Here is a 22,650-nt window from a genome sequence, read left to right as displayed (position 1 = left end):
GAAGTCTACGTTAATGATATGATCGCCAAATCCAAGGGGGAAAGAGAGCATGTTGGGAACCTCAGGAAGTTGTTCGAAAGACTGAGAAAGTTCCAGCTGAAGCTCAATCCGGCCAAATGTACGTTTGGGGTTACCTCGGGAAAATTGCTAGGCTTCATCGTCAACGAGAGAGGCGTTGAAGTTGATCCAGATAAGATAAAATCCATACAAGAACTACCACCTCCATGCACGCAAAAAGAAGTTAGAAGATTTTTAGGGAGGTTGAACTACATCTCTCGGTTTATTGCTCAACTTACCAACTAGTGTGACCCAATTTTTTGACTCATTTGAAAACATAATCCGGGAGAATTGAACGAAGAGTTCCAAGTGGCTTTTGAAAAGATAAAATAACATCTGTCTAGTCCTCCGGTGCTAGTACCGCCAACTCTAGGAAGACCGTTAATATTGTATCTGACTGTGTTCGAGAATTCAATGGGTTGCGTATTGGGGCAACATAATGAGTCAGTGAAAAGAGAAAAGACGATTTACTATCTTAGCAAAAATTTCACAGAGGTTGAGGCAAAGTACTCGTCAATCGAAAAGTTCTGTTGTGCTTTGGTTTGGGTAGTTCGGAGGCTTAGGCAATATATGTTGTATCATACGACATGGTTAATTTCAAAGCTGGACCCAATAAAGTATATGATGGAATCACCTGCACTCTCAGGAAGAATGGCACGATGGCAGATCTTACTATCGGAGTACGACATCGTCTATGTGAGTCAAAAGTCGATAAAAGGAAGCGCAATAGCTGACTTCTTAGCAACTCAAACAACGGATGAATACGAGCCATTGAGATTTGATTTTTTGGAGGAAGACTTGATGTGCATTACGGAAAAAGAGTGCGAGTCATCAAAAGAGAAGTTATGAAAGATAAGCTTTGATGGTGCATTGATTGTATTGGGGCATGGGATTGGAGCAGTCTTAGTATCGCCAGAAGGGAACTATTACCCGTTTACGGCCAGGCTGAATTTCTTCTGTACCAATAACATAGCAAAATATGAGGCCTGTATCATGGGACTTCGTGCAGCTATTGAACAAAACGTCAAAACTTTAGAAGTATATGGAGACTTAGCGTTGGTGATTTACCAAATTCGTGGAGATTGAGAAGTGAGGGATCCGAAATTGGTTAAATATAGTGATCTAGTGGCAGAGCTGATTAAAGAATTCGAAGAAGTAACTTTTAATTATTTTCTACGAGAAGAAAACCAATTGGCTGATGCCCTGGCCATTTTGGCTTCAATGTTTAAAGCAAACAGAGAAACAAAAATAATTCCTCTACAAATGAGCATATATGAAGTTCCTGCACATTGCTTCAGCATTGAGAAAGAGCCAGATGGACGGCCATGGTTCCATGATATCTTAGAATATGTTAAGAACCAAAAGTATCCCGAACAAGCAAATGAGAACGACAAAAGAACAATCAGAAGAATGGCAATAGGATTTGTTCTTGATGGGAACATTCTGTACAAAAAAGGAAAAGATCAAGTGCTCTTGAGATGCGTAGATGTTGTTGAAGCTAGAAAAATACTTGAAGATGTCCATGAGGAAATTTGTAGGACACATGCCAATAGTTTCGCTATGGCCAGGAAGATTATGAGACTCGGTTACTACTGGCTGACAATGAAAAGTGACTGCATTAGTTTTACAAGAAAATGCAACAAATGTCAAATTTACGGCGATAAAATTCATGCAGCCCCTTCGCCCCCCTTCATGTCATGACTTCTCCGTGGCCTTTTTCTATGTGGAGCATGGATGTTATAGGGCCAATTTCCTCAAAAGCTTCTAATGGACACCAGTTCATTTTTGTGGTTATTGATTACTTCACGAAATGGATAGAAGCCACTTCGTTTGCCAATGTGACGAAGATTGCAGTTTGCAGGTTTTTGAAAAAGAAAATCATTTGTCGATATGGTTTGCCTAAAAGAATCATTTCAGATAACGCCTTGAATCTAAACAACAAGATAATGAAAGAAGTGTGTGAGTAATTTCAAATAAAGCATCATAACTCATCACCCTATCGCTCGAAAATGAACGGAGCTGTTGAAGCGACCAACAAGAATATTAAGAAGATTATTGGGAAAATGACTGAGACATATAAAGACTGGCACGAGAAGCTACCATTTACTTTGTATGCATATCGCACATCTATACGGACATCTATGGGAGCAACTCCTTTCTCTCTGGTCTATGGAATGAAAGCTGTGCTACCTATCGAACTTGAGATCCCTTTTCTACGAGTCTTAATGGAGTCGAAACTAGAGGAAGCATAATGAGTTCAAGCTCGATATTACCAGCTAAATTTTATCGAAGAAAAACACTTAAAGGCAATCTGTCATGGATAGATGTACCAAAAGAGAATGATCACGGTTCATGACAAGAATGTACGACCAAGAGAATTCTACGAAGGAGAACTCGTGCTGAGAAAGATTCTCCCAATACAAAAGGACTTATGAGGAAAATGGGCACCAAATTGGAAAGGACCATACGTCGTAAAGAAGGCTTTCTCAGGTGGAGCTTTGATTCTCACCGAGATGGATAGGAAGGAGTTACCGAATCCAGTGAACTCAGATGTTGTGAAGAAATATTATGCTTGAAAAAAAAAGATCAAGGTAAAAACCCGAAAAGGGCGTCTCGATGAACAAAAATGATTAGGATGAAAACCTGAGAAGACATCTTAATGAAGCAAACCTGGGCTTAAAGAACAAGGCTGTTGAATGGTGGGTCAAACAACAAGACTACAGTATTTGAAGCATTTTCAGTAGCTCGAAATCTTCTACGCAAGAAGCTATGCTCGAAAAGATTCTTGATTGAAGAACGTGAAAGAGTTCATAAGTTGAATATCTAGAGTATTTGTATTCGTTGAATGCGATCCCTTTTCTCTTTATGACGTTTTTTTACTATCATTGGTTAACTTTATTCGTTTGCTACATTTGAAATAAATAAATGTGAGGTACCCTTTTTGTCTCTACCTGACCATTTTCATGCATCTCATTATGTGGTTTATTTAAATGATAAATAGTGAAATGACATACTCTAGACAAAAGAAATGTTGAACATTACCGGATAAGAATTTGATAAGTACAAGAGTCTCAAAGCAAGGACAAAGTTCAACCAGGGGCATCTGAGAAACGTTGATTACTCGTAAAGCTTGAGGACGGGTATAGGGCCTAAAGAAAAAGTCAAGAGCCGAAGTAATGAATACAGATCATCACAAAAATCGTGACGAAGAAAGACATACGACAAACATGCCTAAGGCGCATAGCATAATTATGTAGGCATAAAGGCATTTAAGACAAACATGTGCATATCATGATAACATCATGCATGACATATACAGCTACTCCAGTAGAGCAAAAGGATGTGATGATAGCTGTACTGAATCAAAGGAAAATAGACATGAGTTCCACTAGATGACATGTTTTGGTATTCTGATGTTTTTATTTCTGTTTCAAAAATCAACTCATCTTGCGAGAGGTGAGTTGAGCCTCGGGTCACACGCTGGGGTGTTTTCAATTTCTGTTTTTCAAAAAAAATCAACTCATATTGCGAGAGGTGAGTTGAGCCTCGGGTCACACGCTGAGGTGTTTTCAATTTCTGTTTTTCAAAAAAAAAATCAGTTTATATTGCGAGAGGTGAGTTGAGCTTCAGATCACACGCTGAGGTGTTTTCAATTTCTATTTTTCAAAAAAATCAACTCATATTGCGAGAGGTGAGTTGAGCCTCGGGTCACACGCTGAGGTGTTTTCAATTTCTGTTTTTCAAAAAAAAAAAAAACTCATATTGCGAGAGGTGAGTTGAGCCTCGGGTCATACGCTGAGGTGTTTTCAATTTCTGTTTTTCAAAAAAATCAACTCATATTGCGAGAGGTGAGTTGAGCCTTGGGTCACACGCTGAGATATTTTCAATTTCTGTTTTAAAAATCAACTCACATTACGAGAGGTGAGTTGAGTCCTAGGTCACACACTAAGTTCACAGGCCGATCTATTTTTGATGTTTGTTTCTCAATAAAGGATAAAGATTGGAGTTAATCGAAGAGACAGATTTTGCCTCCTTGAAGTTGCAGTGAAGCAGGTTGAAATTACAAGTCTGATATCCACGAAGTGTTACGGAACCCTGAAGTTGTAGTGGAGCAGACTGAAGATATTAGACCTTATCTCCCTGAAATTGTAGTGGAGCAGACTAAAGATATTAGACCTTATCTCCCTGAATTTGCAGTGGAGCAGTGAAGCAGAACGAAGCTATGAACCTCAGACCCCTAAAAAAGCAAGCAAAGTGAAGCTACGAGTCATATCTTTGAAGTTGTGGTGAGATAGATCAAAGCTATAAGACGCAGTGGACTGGGACGAAGCTACAGGAAGAAGATGAGCACTAAAGAAGTCGGGACTCGGCGAGAATGGGCAAAATTAGCCCTCTTTAAAGTCTTTGCTCCATTCTCGTTACACGACAATGAGCAAAGATGGGCAGCTGTTGTAGGCCAATTTTGACCCTATTACATCAAAGGCCAAAACAATTAAACCCTAGCCCAATACAACCTAAATTTATTTTTAAAAAAAGACAAAACCCTAGCCACCTAGTGCCACCCCTATTTTCTGCCACCAGCACACCCACTCCAACTACTCCCACCTGCAAAAGAAGAGAAAAACACGCAAGAAAAAAAGCAGCAAAGGAACAATGTAATACGTATTCAAATCGGCTATAAAGTCGGAGAAAATGTAACACAAATGAGGATTCTTTTTTGTGGCAAGAATACAAACATTCCATTTCAAAAGCAAAAAAAAAAAAAATTCCAGCAAAAAAAATAAAAAAGGAACATTCAGCAATCTAAGCCAGAAAAAAACTCCAATATCCGGCAAGCAACCAAGAACTAACCACCATTAACACCACAACCAAGCTCCCAAACCGAAACCTACTCTAAATAGCCGAGCCAATCAATTATCAGCCACCCCAAAACCCAAACCTCAACTACCCGTAGCTTGATTTCATGCGGCGCATACGATGGTTGTTGGTGGCGTGCACGGTGGAAGGAGAAAGGGGGGTTCGACGGCTTGAAGCTTGGATCTCTTCTTTCTTTCTTTGTTTGCTGTTGGAGACTTGTTTGTCTGGGGGGTTTAGTATTAAAAAAAAGAAAGAAATATTTTAGTTAATGGATTGATTTATGTAAGGTTTGATGGGTTAAATTTGGTTTGGGTTAATTAGTGGGTTGGGTGATATATTAAGTTAGTGGGTTGGGTTGGTTGTGTTGGGTTTCTTAAGTTAGTGAGTTGGGTTGGTTTGTATTATTATTATTATTATTATTATTATTATTATTATTATTATTATTTTAAATTAGTGAGTTGGGTTTAGTTTGGTTTGAAATATTAAGTTAGTTGGGTTGGGATTATTTTGTAATAGGCTGAAATGATTTGAATCTTTTGTCCTTATGTGAATTTTATTTGGGCCATGCAAAAATTTGGTCTAAAAAAAATAAATTTTAAAATAGTCGGGTCAACCCGACTCTATTTCTGTTCAATCGATCCAATGGATTTATCACCAACAAAGGCCCATTTCAAAGAACCCGAGGAGAAAAGAGATTAATTTCAAGAACCCATAACATTGAGCTTCGTATATTCTTACCCTTTTATTATTATTTACTCATTCCAAATTTAATATATATTTTAGATCACATATTATTACAACATTATTATTAGTTTTCTTTTATTATTTTATAAATATTTTTATTTTCTTCTAATTAATTTCAATAAATAAGGCAACGTATCGATTTAACATAAGGTCGTTGATTTCATCGTTATGTTGGGTGAATATCATTGGCTCGTGTTAAAAATGGGACGTCCTTTTAAAAAGAAAAAAATCGAAAAATTTAAAAATTCTCGTGTTTTGAAATAGGATATTTATTTTTGTGATTATTGGTAAGTGATCAAATTTTATTTTTAAAATGTAGATGAGGATATGTAATTTGTCAAAATTCTAGTGTTGTAAACTTTTCATGTTTCCAAACTTTTTCGTGTTTTTCTAAAAAAAGAATTCGGGTTTCAAAAATTTTCGAGTTTTCGAAATTTTCGTGTTTTAAAAATTCTCATTTTTCAATTGGATCATGATTAAATATTAAATTGAATTCATTTTTTTTTAAATCAAGACAACACCTGTTTAATAAAGATACCAATTTTGGGCATCGCGAGGGTGCTAATACCTTCCTTGCACGTAACCGAATCCCGAACCCAACTTTACTTTGGTTTTTGACGTAGACCTAAATTCGGCCTTCTTTTTTAAAAAAAATAAATTTTCTTTTAAAAGAAGAGGATTTATCAGGTGTCTGATCACACCTAGGAAAAAGGATCAGTGGCGACTCTCCTTTTAAATGTAAAATTGATTTTTAAATTTCCAATAAATCACCTCAATTAGCGATCGAAAACAAAACAAAAAAAATTTCCGTCGCTACATTCAGTATAGAAATAGTTTATATTGTTGCGGTGAATAGAATTTGGGTATTCTTTTAGGTTTCTAATTGCTTGGTTGAAAATACGTGCTGTTTCTTGTTTTTTAAGTCATATCGTCCTTTGTATAACAATTAGACTTGATCATGGATTAGGTCACTTGATTCGACTTAAAGGCTCGTGAGAAGATTTGGATAAGAATATAGGCTTGAAATCAGGATTGGACAAAACTTTTGTGTACTTGAAAGTTATTGAATAGTTGGATTATGATATATGCATGGAATTTATAGATGAAAGAAAGTAATGGATGGTCTAAGAGGATTTAAGAGTTACGTGTTATGATTAACTAATATTCTTTTTGCTAATAATATTAATTTAAGAGTTACAAATTAACAATTTAAAGCTCAGTTTATTAAGACAGTTTTCTACTTTGATTGTTTTGGAAATTCTTATCCCAAATCATTGAGTTAGTACTACATTAAGACATACGTTTTGAATATATTTAGTCTTTTTACTTTTTAGGGTTTTAAAATTCAAGTTTAATTGTTAATTTTTAGGTTAAAGTCAAGCTAATTACATTATTCTTTTAATTATATGGTTATTAAGTATTTTTTTCAAAATGTCACGAGTGAAGCCATAAAATTTTTTGGGATTAAAATTAAATCGTAATTTTTATGATAGTAAAATGTAATTTTACTATCTTAATAGTTTATATTTTATAATTTTAAAAGGATTTAATTAATTTTTTATCATTTTAGGGAGATAAAGTATAATTTTACTTTTATTAATTTATAATTTTAAAAATTTTAAAGTGTTTAAATAAGAAAAATTATTAGGGAGCCGAGCTCCTATCAGCCCTCGGTTATGCCTTGAATGTCATATCTTTTAACGGTGTTAATAGTAATAGTAGGATTTGGATTAAATTGTTAAAAACAAAAGTAGGAAGACATTTGCTGATTGTCAGTTTGTCACCTATTTAAACTAATAAATGTACTACTAAGTACTAACCATCAACTGAAGCAAAAACAGTTACAATTATTATTTACTGTTATAAAAATGATTTAATATGGTTAAAATTTATTGAGTTTTAGTTATTAGATAAATTATGGGTCAAATTTATGTAGATATTTTAGTAATTAATTTTAATTGATAATGGATTGATTAGAAATTAAGATTAATTTAGAAAAAATTATAAATTAGGGTTATAATTCTCAAATTACACCTAAATAATTTTTTTCTAAAAAGATAATTTGAAAAATTAAAATCATAAGACTTAAATATTTCAACATATCAATTATGATCCTTACCTAAAATATTTTATATAATCATAACACTTGTGTGTTAATTTGAAAAGGCAAACATCATAACACCTGTGCTTTGGTGTTTTTGGCTTATGGCTTAAGATTTAAAATTAGTAAATGTAAAATTATACATTGTTCCCTAAAAATGATAAAATTTGATTTAATCTTTTAAAATTATAAAAATTTATGCTATTTAAATGGTGAAATTGTATTTTTATTATCGTAAAATTTATAATTTAATTTTGGCCTCTCTTAGAAAAATTTTCTGACTTAGCCTCTTTATAGATAGTAAAAAGTCAATTATGAATTTTTAAAAAAGTTTATCTACTTAATTGACTCCAAATTAAGTCTTTGAGTTAACTATTTTTCTTTAATAACATTAATGGTTGAAATTGATTGATGAACCAATTAAATATATAAAATATATAGATAACAATAAAATCTGAGTAAAATATGTAAGCATAACAATTTCTTATGGTTTTTGACCGTTGTCCATGTATTCATGGCATGATTAAGTAATCTTAAACCCATAAACAACCAAAGTAATTGCCTAATTTACAAGAAAAGAGCAAATTATAATTTAATAAAGAAAGCAAAGTATTATTCTCGTAGAAATGCTTTACGTTGTTTGGATTTTATAACATATAAACTTTACTTTTAGTTTAATTATCTTTTCTTTTAAGAAATTCTTTACTTCTTTGAATTGGTATGCTTCCTCATCAAATTCTTTGAGTATATCATACATTTGATGTTTTAAAATTTTTTTAACTATGATATAAAAATTAAGACTAAAGGGTCTTTAGGGCCATTAAAAAAAAATCAATTAAACTCTCACACTTATTTTGCATCCAATTGAGCCATTGAACGTTAAAATTTTAATTTATTAAACATTTAATGGTTGAAGAGTACAAATGGAGGTTGTTTTCGCCACATGATACACAAGCATTGTGTCATGTGGCGAAATATTGTATTTTATATTAAAAATTATAAAAATATAAAAATAATAAATATATATACAAATTTAAAAATATTATAAATTTATAAAAATATGCAAAAGTGCAAAAATTATAAAAAATATTATAAATAAATAAAATGTAAAAATTATTAACAAATTGCAAAAAAAAATAAGTATTAAAATAACAATATATATAAATTACAAAAAATTGTAAAATTATGAAAAAGTATTTAAAAATATAGAAGATTATTAAAATTGTTAATAAAAATTACAAAATATTATAAAAAACATAAAATTTATAAAACAAAATAAAAATATAAAAATTTATTAAGTAAATAAGATGAGGTATTGGTATTTAGATTTAAGACACGTTAGTTAATTTACACTAAACAAATTGTTTCTCAATAAAAATGAAAAGAGAGAGAAGATAGTGAGCATAAAATGAGAAATATTACTGTTAAACCACACCTCCTCTTCTCCATCATTCCTCTTTTTTATAGTTATCCTTTCTTTTCTTTCATTCCTTCCTTCCTATTATCTCCTTCATTTCTCACAAACACACTAATCAATGGAGATGGATAATGAGAATAAGAAACATCCCTTGGCGCAACAAATTCAGCATCCTTTTCACAAGGAACATCCCTTGGTGCTACTGGCAGAGCAAAGCAATGAAGCTCTCAAAGCTTACTGCGATGGATGTGGGGAACTGCTTTCAGCTCCATGCTTCACTTGTATTCATTGCAATTATCACCTTCACAAGCAATGTGCAGAGGCACCCCTTAAAATTCCTAATCACCCTCTCCATCCCGAGCACTCAAACCAAGGTTTTTTTCTTCGACAAAGGCCACACTATGATAATGACCTGGTATATGGTTGTGTATTATGCAAGGAAAAACGTAACATGTTTTTTTATGAATGTAGAGAATGTTATTTTTCCATTGACATCAAATGTGCGTATTTATCTTCATATAAATTTAACCAACCATCCAAACATGACATCCACCAACATCCATTAACCTTCATAGAAAGTCCCACGACCATAGATGTACCCAAAAGATTTAACTGCTCCTGGTGTCATGAACCATTGATAGATGCTATATATTTTTGTTTTGATTGTCCATTCATCATTCACAAGAAATGCCTTGATGAGTTACCCACTGAAATTGATCACCTTACACATCGCTTACACCCTTTTATTCTTAACCGTAGTGATAGTGATTACTTGTGCAACCTATGCCAAAAGCAACATTCCGGACCTTTTTACGGTTGTTCTCTTTGCCATTTTAACATCAATGTTGAATGTTCTTGGCCGAGGTCTATTGTTGAAGATAAAAGTAGCCATCAGCACCCATTCTCTTTGCTTTGGAGACAAGCTTCATTCATTTGTGATGCATGTGACACTGAGGGAAATTATATTTCTTATATATGTTTGAAATGTTGCATCGAAGTCCACAAGAAATGCACTTCACTCCCACGCATTATCAAATTTTCTCGACATGATCACTGCATTTTTCACAAACATTTTCTTCAAACACGAGAGCTTACAAGACAAGACTGCAAAATTTGTTTCAATGAGGTGAAACTAGATCGTGGCAGTTACTCTTGTGGGAAGCCAGACTGCAATTACGTTGTCCATGTGAATTGTGTCTTAGAGAATGAAAAGTTGTACGAGGTAATTGAGGATGAAAAACAATATGAGGAGCTTTATGAAAAATCTATGCAGTCTTCTATCATTCGTGTTATTGAGGTGAATGAAGTTGGGGAAGCTACAAAGATTCAACATTTCACTCATCAACATTACTTGGGGTTAGCAGACAAGATGGAGGAAGAAATTGATAGAAAATGTGATGGGTGCATGCTATCTATCTCAACTCTCTTCTATTATTGCTCAGAATGCCCCTTTTTTCTTCACAAAACCTGTGTTGAATTACCAAGAATCAAGCAACATTGGTTTCGTCAAGCCAGTGCCACCCTTTTTTTTAAAGACTTCCAGAACTGTGACTTTTGTGATCAAAGTTGTAGTGGTTTCTTCTATGAAATTGATGAGTGGTGGGATATGTGCATAAGGTGTGCTAAAGTTGTTGATATCATTGAATGTGAAGGACACCAACACTTCCTCTTTTATGATTTCAATTACGAAAAGGAATGTAATGGTTGTGGCGTTGAGAACAACAATGGTGCATTTAGATGTGGAGAATGCAGATTTGCTTTGGATTTTGGATGCTTAACATTGCCACATTCATCTCTTCACAAAATTGATGAACACATGCTAAACCTTACTTATCACGATGATAAGGAGCAAAGTTATTGTGATATTTGTGAACGAGAAAGAGATCCAAGGCTTTGGTATTATTCTTGTTCAATTTGCGATACTACTGCTCATCCCAAATGTATTCTTGGACAATTTCCATTTGTCAAGGATGGGGTCACATTTCCTTATTATGATCACAATCATCATCATGATCTTAATTTTTTTAGGAAGGATAAGGGCTATCCTAAATGCTCTAGTTGTGGAAAGCTTTGCCAAGAAGAAATTCTCAAATGTGAAGAGTCTACATGCGACTACATTATCCATTGCAAATGTCTGAATTAACAAGTCTAAAGCTTTGTGGTAAGTAGTCTGGATGATTAAAGAGCCATTTTTTTTTAAATCGTCAATGTTGTTATTTTTTCATGAATTTGTCTTCATGATTGGAGGTGTGATTTGCTCAAATGGAAAGCATTGGAGGTTTTATCCAACCCAAGGAGTTCAAAAAGGATTTGACATTTCATTTCTACTTCTTCGATGAAAAGATGCTCAAATTCAAAGTGTGATTTGGTTTAAGAGTTGCTTTGTGTAAGATTTGTTTGGGTTTGTCTGATTTGAATTCAATAGTTCATCTATGATTTGTTTGAGTGTGTAAGATTTGATTTCCATATTATTGTGTGATTAATGTGTTGGATTTGAATTATGAAAATTAATAGTTATTTGAATTATTTCTTATCTAAATTAATTATTTAAAATATTTTTATTGTATATATTAATGCAATTTTCCTTGATGCTAAATGTTTTTTATTGCACTTGTTTGTTTTGTATATATTTATTTTACAAGTATAAATATATGAAGTCTTGAATAACATAATTAATTATATGAAATAAAAACATAAAAAGTCAGGAAAATTAAACAAATCTGAATCTCAATTGAATTCAAATCTCAACTATAAATGAAAGTTAATTCCAATATTTGATCCCACATCTTAATTCCAAAATTATAAATAAAATGTATGGTCCAATTAACATACACAACAATTGAAAATTATAAATAAGGTTAATTCCAATATTTGTTACATTTACCACAGCTGGCACCCTAATTCATTTCTTTTTTCTTTCTTTGCAATCAACTACATTTCTTCACTTATAACTTATGTCTACTTAAATTTATTTTATTTTATTTTATTATATGAATAACAATTGATGAATAATATTTGTTTTAATATTTTTAAAATTTTATTTATTTATTTATATGACATACACGCGAATTTTTACGTAGATGCCACATCAGTAAAATTAGTAAGTGTTAATTCTTTCATCTATTTTAAAATAATTTAATAAATAATGCAGGTTGAAAAGCTTAAAAAGATGAAAAATTAAATGGACAATTAAAATGATTTTTATTTATAAAATTGAAGGACAAAGTAAGTTATTATGCCAAAATTTATTTATTTTCATGAGCTTTCAGTACCACTTATTAAGTAAATAAAAGTTAAAAGAAACTAAGCAAAGATTATTCATTGAATGACAAGAATGTCTGCTTAAACTTGTTTCATTCAACATCATCACCTAAACGACAGTAAGCACTCCAAAAACTCTATGTTATACAATAAATACAATGTATCACATTGAAATATTTTGGACAGATTGACAAACTTGAGGGGCATCTTAGCAATTATTTGTAGGAACAAAATTGTAGTTCAATGCCGCTGCTGTTGTTGCGGATAATCATTGGGGTCTCTGAAGCACCTTGGCCATCACCATGCCTCAAAAGTCAGTCATATGTATGGTCCAATATTTGGTCCCTTCTAGAGTGAAATGTTGAATTCCAAAATTATAAATAAAATGTATGGTCCAATTGACATACACAACCGTTGGAAAATGTAAAAGGCATGGTCCAAGTACTTAATTGCACACCCTAATTTCAAAACATTCAATATTCATTTGTGTCTATTTAAATTTATTTTATTTTATTTTATTATATGAATAACATTTGTTTTAATATTTAAAAGAATATATAGTTATTTATGTGACATACACGTGAATTTTTACGTAAATGCTTTAAATTAATTAGTCTTTCAATTAACTATTTTCTTCTTTAATAACATTAATAGTTGAAATCAATTGATGACAACAAAATCTGAGTAAAATATATAAGCATAACAATTTCTTATGGTTTTGACTGTTATCCATGTATTCATGGCATGATTAAGTAATCTTAAACTCATATTTGTCTAATTTACAAGGAAAGAACAAATTTTAATTTAATAGAGAAAGCAAAGTATTATTCTTGTAGAAATGCTTTACTTTGTTTGGATTTTATAACATATAAACTTTACTTTTAATTTAATTATCTTTTCTTTTAAGAAATTCTTTACTTCTTTGAATTGGTATGCTTTTGGATCAAATTCTTTGAGTATATCATACATTTGATGCGTTAAAAATTTTAACTATGATATAAAAATTAAGACTAAAGGATCTTTAGAGCCCTTAAAAAATCAATTATACTCTCATACTTATTTTGCATTCAATTGAGTCATTGAACGTTAAAATTTCAATTTATTAAACATTTAACAGTTAAAGAGTAATGGAGGTTGTTTTCGCCATGTGATACACAAGCATTATGTCATATGGAGAAATATGGTATCTTATATTAAAAATCGTAAAAATATAAAAATAATGAAAATATATATAAATTTAAAAATATTATAAATTTATAAAAATATATAAAAGTGCAAAAATTATAAAAATATACTATAAATAAAAAAGTAAAATTACTAAAAATGCAAAAATAAGTATTAAAATAACAATATATATAAATTACAAAAAAATTGTAAAATTATGAAAAAGTATTTAAAAATATAGAAGATTATTAATAAAATTACAAAATATTATAAAAACATAAAAATTATAAAAATAAAAAAAATGAAAATTTATTAAGTAAATAAGATGATGTATTGGTATTTAGATTTAAGACACGTTAGTTAATTTACACTAACGCATGTCCAACATACTTTTTCAAATAAAATAACAGTATTGTTTCTCAATAAAATGAAAAGAGAGACACCACAAGTGTTAAACACTAATATTTCTCCTTTTATAATTAAAAAAATGATTTTATGGGCCAAATATGCGTAGGTATTTTAATAATTAATTTTTAATTGACAATGGGTTAATTAGAAATTAAGATTAATTTAGAAAAATTATATATTAGAGTTATGATTCTCAAATACCACTTAAGAAATTCTTTTCTAGAAAAGATAATTTGAAAAATCAAAATCATAAGACTTAAATATTTCAACATATCAATTATGATCCTTACCTAAAATATTTTATATAATCATAACACTTGTGTGATAATTTGGAAAGGCAAACATCATAACACTTGTGCTTTGGTGTTTTTGGCTTATAGGCATAGATGTATTAAGGGGAATTGGCAGTGCCCGGTCCCCCTTAAAATGGAAAATTTTCTATTTAGGTCTTCTAAAATTTTTAAGGTTTAAAATTAATAAAGCTAAAATTGCACATTGTCCCCTTAAAAATAATAAAAGTTTGATTTAATCTTTTAAAAATTATAAAAATATATTCAAATGGTGAAATTGTATTTTTACTATCGTAAAAATTACAATTTAATTTTGGCCACTCGTAAAAAAATTTTCTGGCTTCGTCCTTGCTTATAGATAGTAAAAAGTCAATTATGATTTTTTTTAAAAAAAAATTAAGCTCATCTACTTAATTGGCTCCAAATTAAGTCTTTCAGTTAACTATTTTCTTCTTTAATAACATTAATAGTTGAAATCAATTGATGAATCAATTAAATATATAAGAATATATAGATAACAATAAAATCTGAGTAAAATATTTAAGCATAATAATTTCTTATGGTTTACTACTGTTATCCATGTATTCATGGCATGATTAAGTAATCTTAAATCCATAATTGCCTAATTTACAAGAAAAGAACAAATTTTAATTTAATAAAGAAAGCAAAGTATTAATGTTGTAGAAATGCTCTACTTTGTTTGGATTTTTTTATAACATATAAACTCTTCTTTGTATTTAATAATCTATTTTTTTAAGAAATTCTTTACTCTTTTGAATTGGTATGTTTTCGGATTAAATTTTTGAGTATATCATATATTCGATGCATTAAAATTTGGTAACTATGATGTAAAAATAAAGGCTAAAGGGTCTTTAAAGCCCTTGAATTTTTCCAAAAAGATCAATTAACCCTTATACTTTTTTTAATTCAATTGACCTATTGAACGTTAAAATTTCAATTTATTAAACTATTTAACTGTTAAAGTTAACGGTCAATCATTAAAGAGTAACGATAACTATTTTTAAGGGTTATTTTCAGTCACGTAGCACACAAGTATTGTGCCATGCAGCGAAATATGATATTTTATATTAAAATAATATAAATATATACAAATTAAAAATATTATAAATTTATAAAAATATATAAAATTACAAAAAATAAGAACCTATTATAAATGAAATAAAATATAAAATTATTAAAATTTCCAAAAAATTAATAATGGTGAAAATAACAAAAAGTATATGTAAATTACAAAAATAAAATTGTTAAATTATGAAAAACATTTAAAAATATAGAAAATTACTAAAATTGTTAATAAAATATTTAAAATAATTAAGTTAGTATCATAAATAATGACACTTTTTTTATTACTATTTTTCAAGTTTGTTTTATTGTTCATGTTTTAGGTTCGTGATTGCCTTTCTTAATAATGTTGTCTTCAAGGTTCAAACCTACGTTCTTCGCTTAAGAGTGCAATGTGTATTCGATTTAATTGGTTTCCAATTAAATTCTTGCCGTTTATGAAAAATCAATTAAATCTTTTCATTAGTTATTTTCTTCTTTAATCACATTAATCGTTAAATTCAATTGATGGGCCAATTAGATATATAAGAATATATAGATAACAATTTTGTATGATTGTGGAATGTTGTCCATGTATTCATGGCATGATTAAGTAATCTTAAACCCATAAAATAACCAAAGTAATTGCCTAATTTGCAAGAAAAGAACAAAATTTACTTTAACAAAGAAAACAAAGTATTATTATTGTAGAAATGCTTTACTTTGTTACATATAAAATTTAATTTTAATTTAATTATCTTTTCTTTTAAGAAAATTTATGTTTTCGGATCAAATTCTTTGAGTATATCATATGTTTGATGCATTGAAATTTTTAACTATGATGCAAAAATTAAAGCTAAAGGGTCTTTAAAGTCCTTGAATTTTTTCAAAAAGAAAAAAAAATCAATTAAGCCCTTATAATTTTTTTTTTTGCATTCAGTGGAGCTATTGAAGGATAAAATTTCAATTTATTAAATCATTTAACCGTTGAAATTAACGGTTAACCATTTAAGAGTAATGATAGCTGTTTTTAAGGGTTATTTTCGCCATATGGCACACCAGAATTGTGCCATGCAACGAAATATGATATTTTATAATAAAATAATAAAAAATATAAAAATAATACTGATATATAAAAATTAAAAATATTATAAATTTATAAAAACATATAAAAGTGCAAAAAATTATAAAAAATTATAAATGAAATAAAATATATAAATTATTAAAATTATCAAAATTGCAAAAAAATTAATAAGTATTAGAATAACAATATATATAAATTACAAAAATAAAAATTTAAATTATGAAAAATATTTAAAATATAGAAAATTATTAAAATTATTAATAAAATTTACAAAATATTATAAAAAGCATTGTAGCGACGTAAAAATTTCTTTGCTTTCTATCGCTAATTGAGGTGACTTATTAGAAATTTGAAAATCGGTTTTTAAAAAAAGAGAGGGAGTTGCCACCGATCTTTTTCTAGGTGTGATCGGACACCTCATCTTTTTGAAAAGAAAATTTATTCTTGAACAAAAATGAAGGCCAAATTTGGGTCTACGCGAAAATCTAGAGAAAAATAGGGTTCGGGAGTCGATTACGCACGAGGAAGGTATTAGCACCCTCGCGATGCCCAAAATTGGTATCTTTATTAAACTCGCGTTATCTTGATTTTCAAAAGTACGAATTCAATTTGACATTTAATTGTGATCCAATTGAAAAATGAGAATTTTTAGTTTTCGGTTTTTTAGAAGGGTGTTCCGTTTTTAACACGAGTCGATGAATTTCACCCAACATAGCAACGAAATCGATGGCTTGATGTTAGATCGGTACATTGCCTTATTTATTGAAATTAAAAGACATGACAGAGTTAGAAATACATCGAAACAAATAATATCTACGATAATAATATTAAAAAACAAACAACGTATGCGATATTAAACATGATAACAATAGCGTTAAACATAAGATAGAGACGAACATATATACAAACATATAATAATGAGTGGAGTGACGTAAACGTAACATTAAAAATACTAATAGTACTATATGTATATATATATTAAAGTATATAATAATAGGAATGAAAAGTGTATACATAATAATATTAAATATATACATAATATATATATACATAATATTAAAATGAATATATACAATATATATTAGAAATATTAATAACAAAAACAAATATATATTAATAATACTACATGAATATTTATATGTATGTTAAAATAGATACATAATAATATTAAGAGTATGTACATAATATAGTGATCAAAATAGATATACATATTAGAAATGATAATAATAATGTTACAAAACAATTATTAATAATATTGCATAAACACATACATATATATACATATATATTATATAATAGAACATATACTAACAATAATAATAATAATAAAAGATGTATGTACACCAAATAACACATAATAATATTAAAATAAAATAAGTGATAATAGTGAAAATAATAGGTATAATAATAAATATGATGATGTATGAAAATAATACTTTATATAAAAGTATATATATACTCATATAATAAAATATATGTACTAGTATTAACAATAAACATAATAGGGATAAAAATAGATATAATAATAATATATACATAATATAGTATTAAAATTTAAATTATATATATATATATATATATATATATATATATATATATGTAACATAGTATTTAAGAATACGTACATAAGATGATATATAAAATACATATATGGAATAGTACAAGAAACATATACAACTTAATAACATTAAAGACATATACATAATAATATATATATAATATAATATCAAAAGATACGTATATGTAATATATATAAAAATGTATACATAATATAGTATTAAAATATTTACATAGTATATACATATTAGAAATAATAATAATGTTAGAAACACCTATTAATAATGCTACATAAATATGTATATATATATGTATATTAAAGATATATGTATATATAATTAAACTTATACTACTATTAATAATAATAAGAATAATATAAATAATAGTAAATATAATAATATTAAATAATATTAAAAGTGATTAATTTAATAATAAAGAAATGAAAATAAACCAAAAGGACTAAAATTGAATGAAGGACAAAATTATGGGGCAGATTTAAAAGGGAAATAAAAGGAAAGGGGCTTATTAGAACGCGCACAAAACTGTAGAGGACCAAAATAGCAATATTCCCAAGTCCTTAAAACTACGTCGTATCAACGAGGATTCATTTGAATTACAAACAAAATTATGGGGTTGATTTTAAAAATTACAGGAACTTAATTGCAAAATAACGAAAAAGCGAAAGGGCCAAAAGCGCAAATAGCCCTTCCGCATAAAAACAAGTGGATCCTAGCGGGAGCGGGTTGGGTCGATCCGCCCAGGGCAAAACGACGTCGTTTTGTGCCCTTGGTTTTAATGTCAAAACGGCGCCGTTTTTGAGCACTATAAATAGTCCAAAATCAGAAAAAAAAAGTCATTTGCACCAAAATCAGAAAAAAAGGAAGAGAGGGAGACTTGGGCGATTCTCGATGGGAAATCCGGCCTCGCCCTGACTGCCGTCCACCGTCGCTGGCATCTGCGCCCGCCACAGTACACGGTGGCCGGAAAGGTAAAAATTTACTTTTTTTATTTTTTTTTGAATATATGTGTATATATATGTAAATTTGTAAAAAAAGGAGAAATAAAGAATTTTTGAGAGCTAATAAATTAAAAAAAGGAAATAAAGGAGATAGAAGATTGCTCACTTTTAATCTTTTTTTTTTGAATCTTTCGTATGTTTTTTGTTTTGATCTCACTGTTTTATTTGTTTGAATCAAATATGTAGAGGTTTGTTGTTTGTTTTAGGTAAAAATCTCTTGTGTTTTATTCATCCTCTCCCCCCACATACATTAGATGATTAGGGCTTTTATAGCCAAATACAAAGTGGTCATGTTTCTGCTATTTAGTTGCGTATTGCGTTCCCTTCTCTGTCTTTTCTTGTTTTTGTGTTTGCAGGCGTGGTGGGTGGCGGACATGACTGGGCAGTGGCCAGTGGTGAGGTTCAGCGCCGCAGTCAGTGCAAGTGTCTAGGGTTAGGTATTTTTGTTTTTTCTATTTTGGGTTTGGGTTGTATTAGGCTTGCTGTTGGGTTTTGGGTGTTTAATGTGTTGGGTTTTGGGGTTTAATGTAAATGGGTTTTGGGATTTAATGTAAATGGGTTTTGAGATTTAGTGTAAATGGGTTTTGGGGTTGGGCTTGGTTGTTGGGCTCGGGTAATTTGTAAACGGGCCAAAATTGGCCTACAACAAGCATAAATTTGTTAATAAAATATTTAAAATAATTAAGTTATTATTATAAATAATGACATTTTTTTGGTACTATTTTTCAAGTTAGTCTTATCATTCAAGTTCTGGGTTTGTGACTGTCTCTATCAATAATGTCGTCTTCAGGGTTCAAATTTACGTTATTTGCTTAAGAGTGCAATGTATCTTATCACTGCACCCAACACTTGTTGGTATGATATACTTAGATCACTAATTGTAATTCTATACTAAAAAATTATTTATTTTAGGAAGCATACTTGAATTTGAATTATTCGATTTACATTTAATTTTTTTAACTTACTAGATTCATATATTAATCATATTTGGATAACCAATGGATAATTATTTATTTTGGATTCATATAGTAATATTTAGATTTAATTCAAGAATAAACAAAACTGAATTTTGAAAATTTCATATTTGAAAATTTTTACAAAAATATCATATATGTGATATATTATCATCTTTATCCAATATATTTAAATTATATAATCTTCTTTATTACAATAAAAAAAAATCATCACTCATAACTATTTAGGTTTTGACGAATAAGGCATGCTTCCTTTTAGTTACCAAAAGTAACATTCTTTGTGCTTACAAGTAAGCAAAGGACAATACTCTAATTTTTATAAGAGGATGTTGATTTTTTTGAGATTGTAGCTTTATGATAGAGTGAACTTCAATTGCTTGGGTGTTCCAATGGAAGTAAATACCATTTGTTTTCTATAATTACTTGCAAGGAGTCTGTACACCATTTATGTTGGGTGAACTATTTTTCAGTCATTCATCAAATAAAAAATTATTCTTTGTTTTATTCATCTTTTACTTTTCATTCATTTCTATCATCTGCTTCATATTTTTCATTTCTCACAAACACACAAATTAATGGAGATGAAGAACGGGGAAAGTATGAGCTAGAATCAGAAAGAAAGTGAAAGTGTGAGCGAGAATAAGAATGAGAGTGAGAATAAGATTGAGAATGAGAGTGTGAGTGAGAGTGAGAGTGTGAGCGAGAATAAGAATGAGAATGAAAATGAGAGTGAGAGTGAGAGTGAGAGTGTGAGCGAGAATGAGAATGAGAGACACCACCCTTTTCATGAGGAACATCCCTTGGTGTTAGTGGCTGAGCAAAGCAATGAAGGTCTCAAAGCTTACTGCGATGGATGTGGGGAACTGCTTTCAGCTCCATGCTTCACTTGTATTCATTGCAATTATCACCTTCACAAGCAATGTGCAGAGGCACCCCTTCGAATTCCTAATCACCCTCTCCATCCCCAACACTCAGACAAAGGTCTGTTTCTTCAACAAAGGCCACATCCTAATGATGGCCTGGTATATGGTTGTGCATTATGCAAGGAAAAACGTAACATGTTTTTTTATGAATGTTATCTATGTTGTTTTTCCATTGACATCAAATGTGCCCAATTATCTTCTTCATATAAGTTTAACCAAGAGTCCAAACATGACATCTACCAACATCCATTGACCGTCATAGAAAGTCCCATGGCCATAGATGTACTCATAAGATTCAACTGCTCCTGGTGCCATGAACCATTGATAAATGCTATATATTTTTGTTATAACTGTCCATTATTCATCATTCACAAGAAATGCCTTGATGAGTTACCCACTAAAATTGATCACCCTTCCCATCATATACACCCTATTTTCCTTAATTATAGTGATCGCAACCATTTTTGCAACCTATGCCAAAAGAAACATTCTGGAGCTTTTTATGGTTGTCCTCTTTGCTATTTTAACATCAACCTTAAATGCGCTTTGTTGAGGTCCATTGTTGAAGACAGAAGCCGTCATTAGCACCCATTCACCTTATTTTGGAGACAAGATTCATTCATTTGTGATGCATGTGGCACTGAAGGAAATTATATTTCTTACATATGTTCTACATGTTGCACCACAGTCCATAAGAAATGCATTTCACTCCCACGAATTATCAAATTTTCTCGACATGATCACTGCATTTTTCACAAATATTTTCTTCAAACACAAGAGCTTACAAAGCAAGATTGCAAGATTTGTTTCAAAGAAGTGAAACTAGATCGTGGGAGTTACTCTTGTGGGAAGCCAGGTTGCAATTACGTTGCCCATGTGAATTGTGTCTTAGAGGATGATGATTTGTACGAGTTAATTGAGGAAGAAAAGAAGTGGGAAGAGCTTTATGAGAAATCTATGCAGTCTTCCATCATTCGTGTTATTGAGGTGAATGAAGCTGGGGAAGCTATAAAGATTGACCATTTCAGTCATCAACATTGCTTGGTGTTAGCAGGCAAGATGGATGAGGAAATTGATAGAAAATATGATGGGTGCATGCTACCTATCTCAAATATCTTCTATTATTGTTCAGAATGCCCCTTTTTTCTTCATAAAACCTGTGCTGGATTGCCAAGTATCAAGCAGCATTGGTTTCATCAAAGCAATGCCATCATCTATTTCAAAGGCTTCCAGAGATGTATATTTTGCTTTCGATGTTGTAGTGGTTTCTTCTACAAAATTAATGAAATGTGGGATATGTGCTTAAGGTGTGCTAAAGTTGCTGATATCATTGAATGTGAAGGACACCAACACTTTCTCTTTTTTGATTTCAATTACGAAGAGAAATGTAATGGTTGTGGCGCTGATAGCGACTATGGTACATTACCGCATTCAGCTCTTCACAAAATTGATGAACACATGCTAAAGCTTACTTATGATGATGATAAAGAGCAAAGTTATTGTGATATTTGTGAACGAAAAAGAGATCCAAGGCTTTGGTATTATTCTTGTTCAATGTGCGATACTACTGCTCATCCCAAATGTGTTCTTGGAAAATTTCCATTTGTCAAGGATGGGGTCACATTTCCTTCTTATAAACACAATCACCGTCATGAACTTAAATTTTTTAGGAAGGCTAAGGGCTATCCTGAATGCTCTCGTTGTGGAAAGCTTTTCCAAGAAGAAATTCTCAA

The 22,650-nt window shown here is 30.3% G+C and overlaps 2 protein-coding genes across 3 annotated transcripts; both read left to right on the top strand.

Moving 5' to 3' along the window:
* The first annotated feature begins 9,120 nt into the window (after positions 1–9,120).
* On the top strand, positions 9,121–11,683 carry LOC108484974 (uncharacterized). Of its 2 annotated transcripts, none has more exons than XM_053030048.1 (2): positions 9,121–11,072; positions 11,205–11,683. In XM_053030048.1, exons 1-2 carry the CDS (start codon positions 9,295–9,297, stop codon positions 11,317–11,319), a joined length of 1,893 nt encoding a protein of 630 aa, XP_052886008.1. In that variant the 5' UTR covers positions 9,121–9,294; the 3' UTR covers positions 11,320–11,683. The 2 variants fall into 2 exon arrangements, with proteins under 2 accessions (XP_052886008.1, XP_052886007.1); XM_053030047.1 differs by having other exon boundaries at positions 9,124–11,337; positions 11,424–11,683.
* A 997-nt stretch (positions 11,684–12,680) lies between these two features.
* Positions 12,681–22,596, top strand: LOC108484975 (uncharacterized). Its single transcript, XM_053029259.1, has 5 exons — positions 12,681–12,750; positions 19,377–19,420; positions 20,603–21,016; positions 21,698–22,534; positions 22,588–22,596. The coding sequence occupies exons 1-5, from the start codon at positions 12,681–12,683 to the stop codon at positions 22,594–22,596; spliced, it is 1,374 nt and encodes a 457-aa protein (XP_052885219.1).
* Positions 22,597–22,650: the final 54 nt, after the last annotated feature.

Source organism: Gossypium arboreum, chromosome 6, assembly GCF_025698485.1.
Source record: "Gossypium arboreum isolate Shixiya-1 chromosome 6, ASM2569848v2, whole genome shotgun sequence".
NCBI classification, from domain to species: Eukaryota; Viridiplantae; Streptophyta; class Magnoliopsida; order Malvales; family Malvaceae; genus Gossypium; species Gossypium arboreum.
Note: the sequence above shows the minus strand (reverse complement) of the source record. Positions and strands in the feature narration are given on the sequence as shown.

What these genes read in the sequence shown, in the direction of transcription:
- LOC108484975 (XM_053029259.1), top strand. Translation starts at nt 12,681, where the DNA reads ATGCCGCTGCTGTTGTTGCGGATAATCATTGGGGTCTCTGAAGCACCT. An exon ending in GCCATCACCATGCCTCAAAA is followed by an intron (nt 12,751 to 19,376) that starts GTCAGTCATATG and finishes TTGTGTTTGCAG; the next exon opens with GCGTGGTGGGTGGCGGACAT. An exon ending in CACATCCTAATGATGGCCTG is followed by an intron (nt 21,017 to 21,697) that starts GTATATGGTTGT and finishes CAAACACAAGAG; the next exon opens with CTTACAAAGCAAGATTGCAA.
- LOC108484974 (XM_053030047.1), top strand. Translation starts at nt 9,295, where the DNA reads ATGGAGATGGATAATGAGAATAAGAAACATCCCTTGGCGCAACAAATT.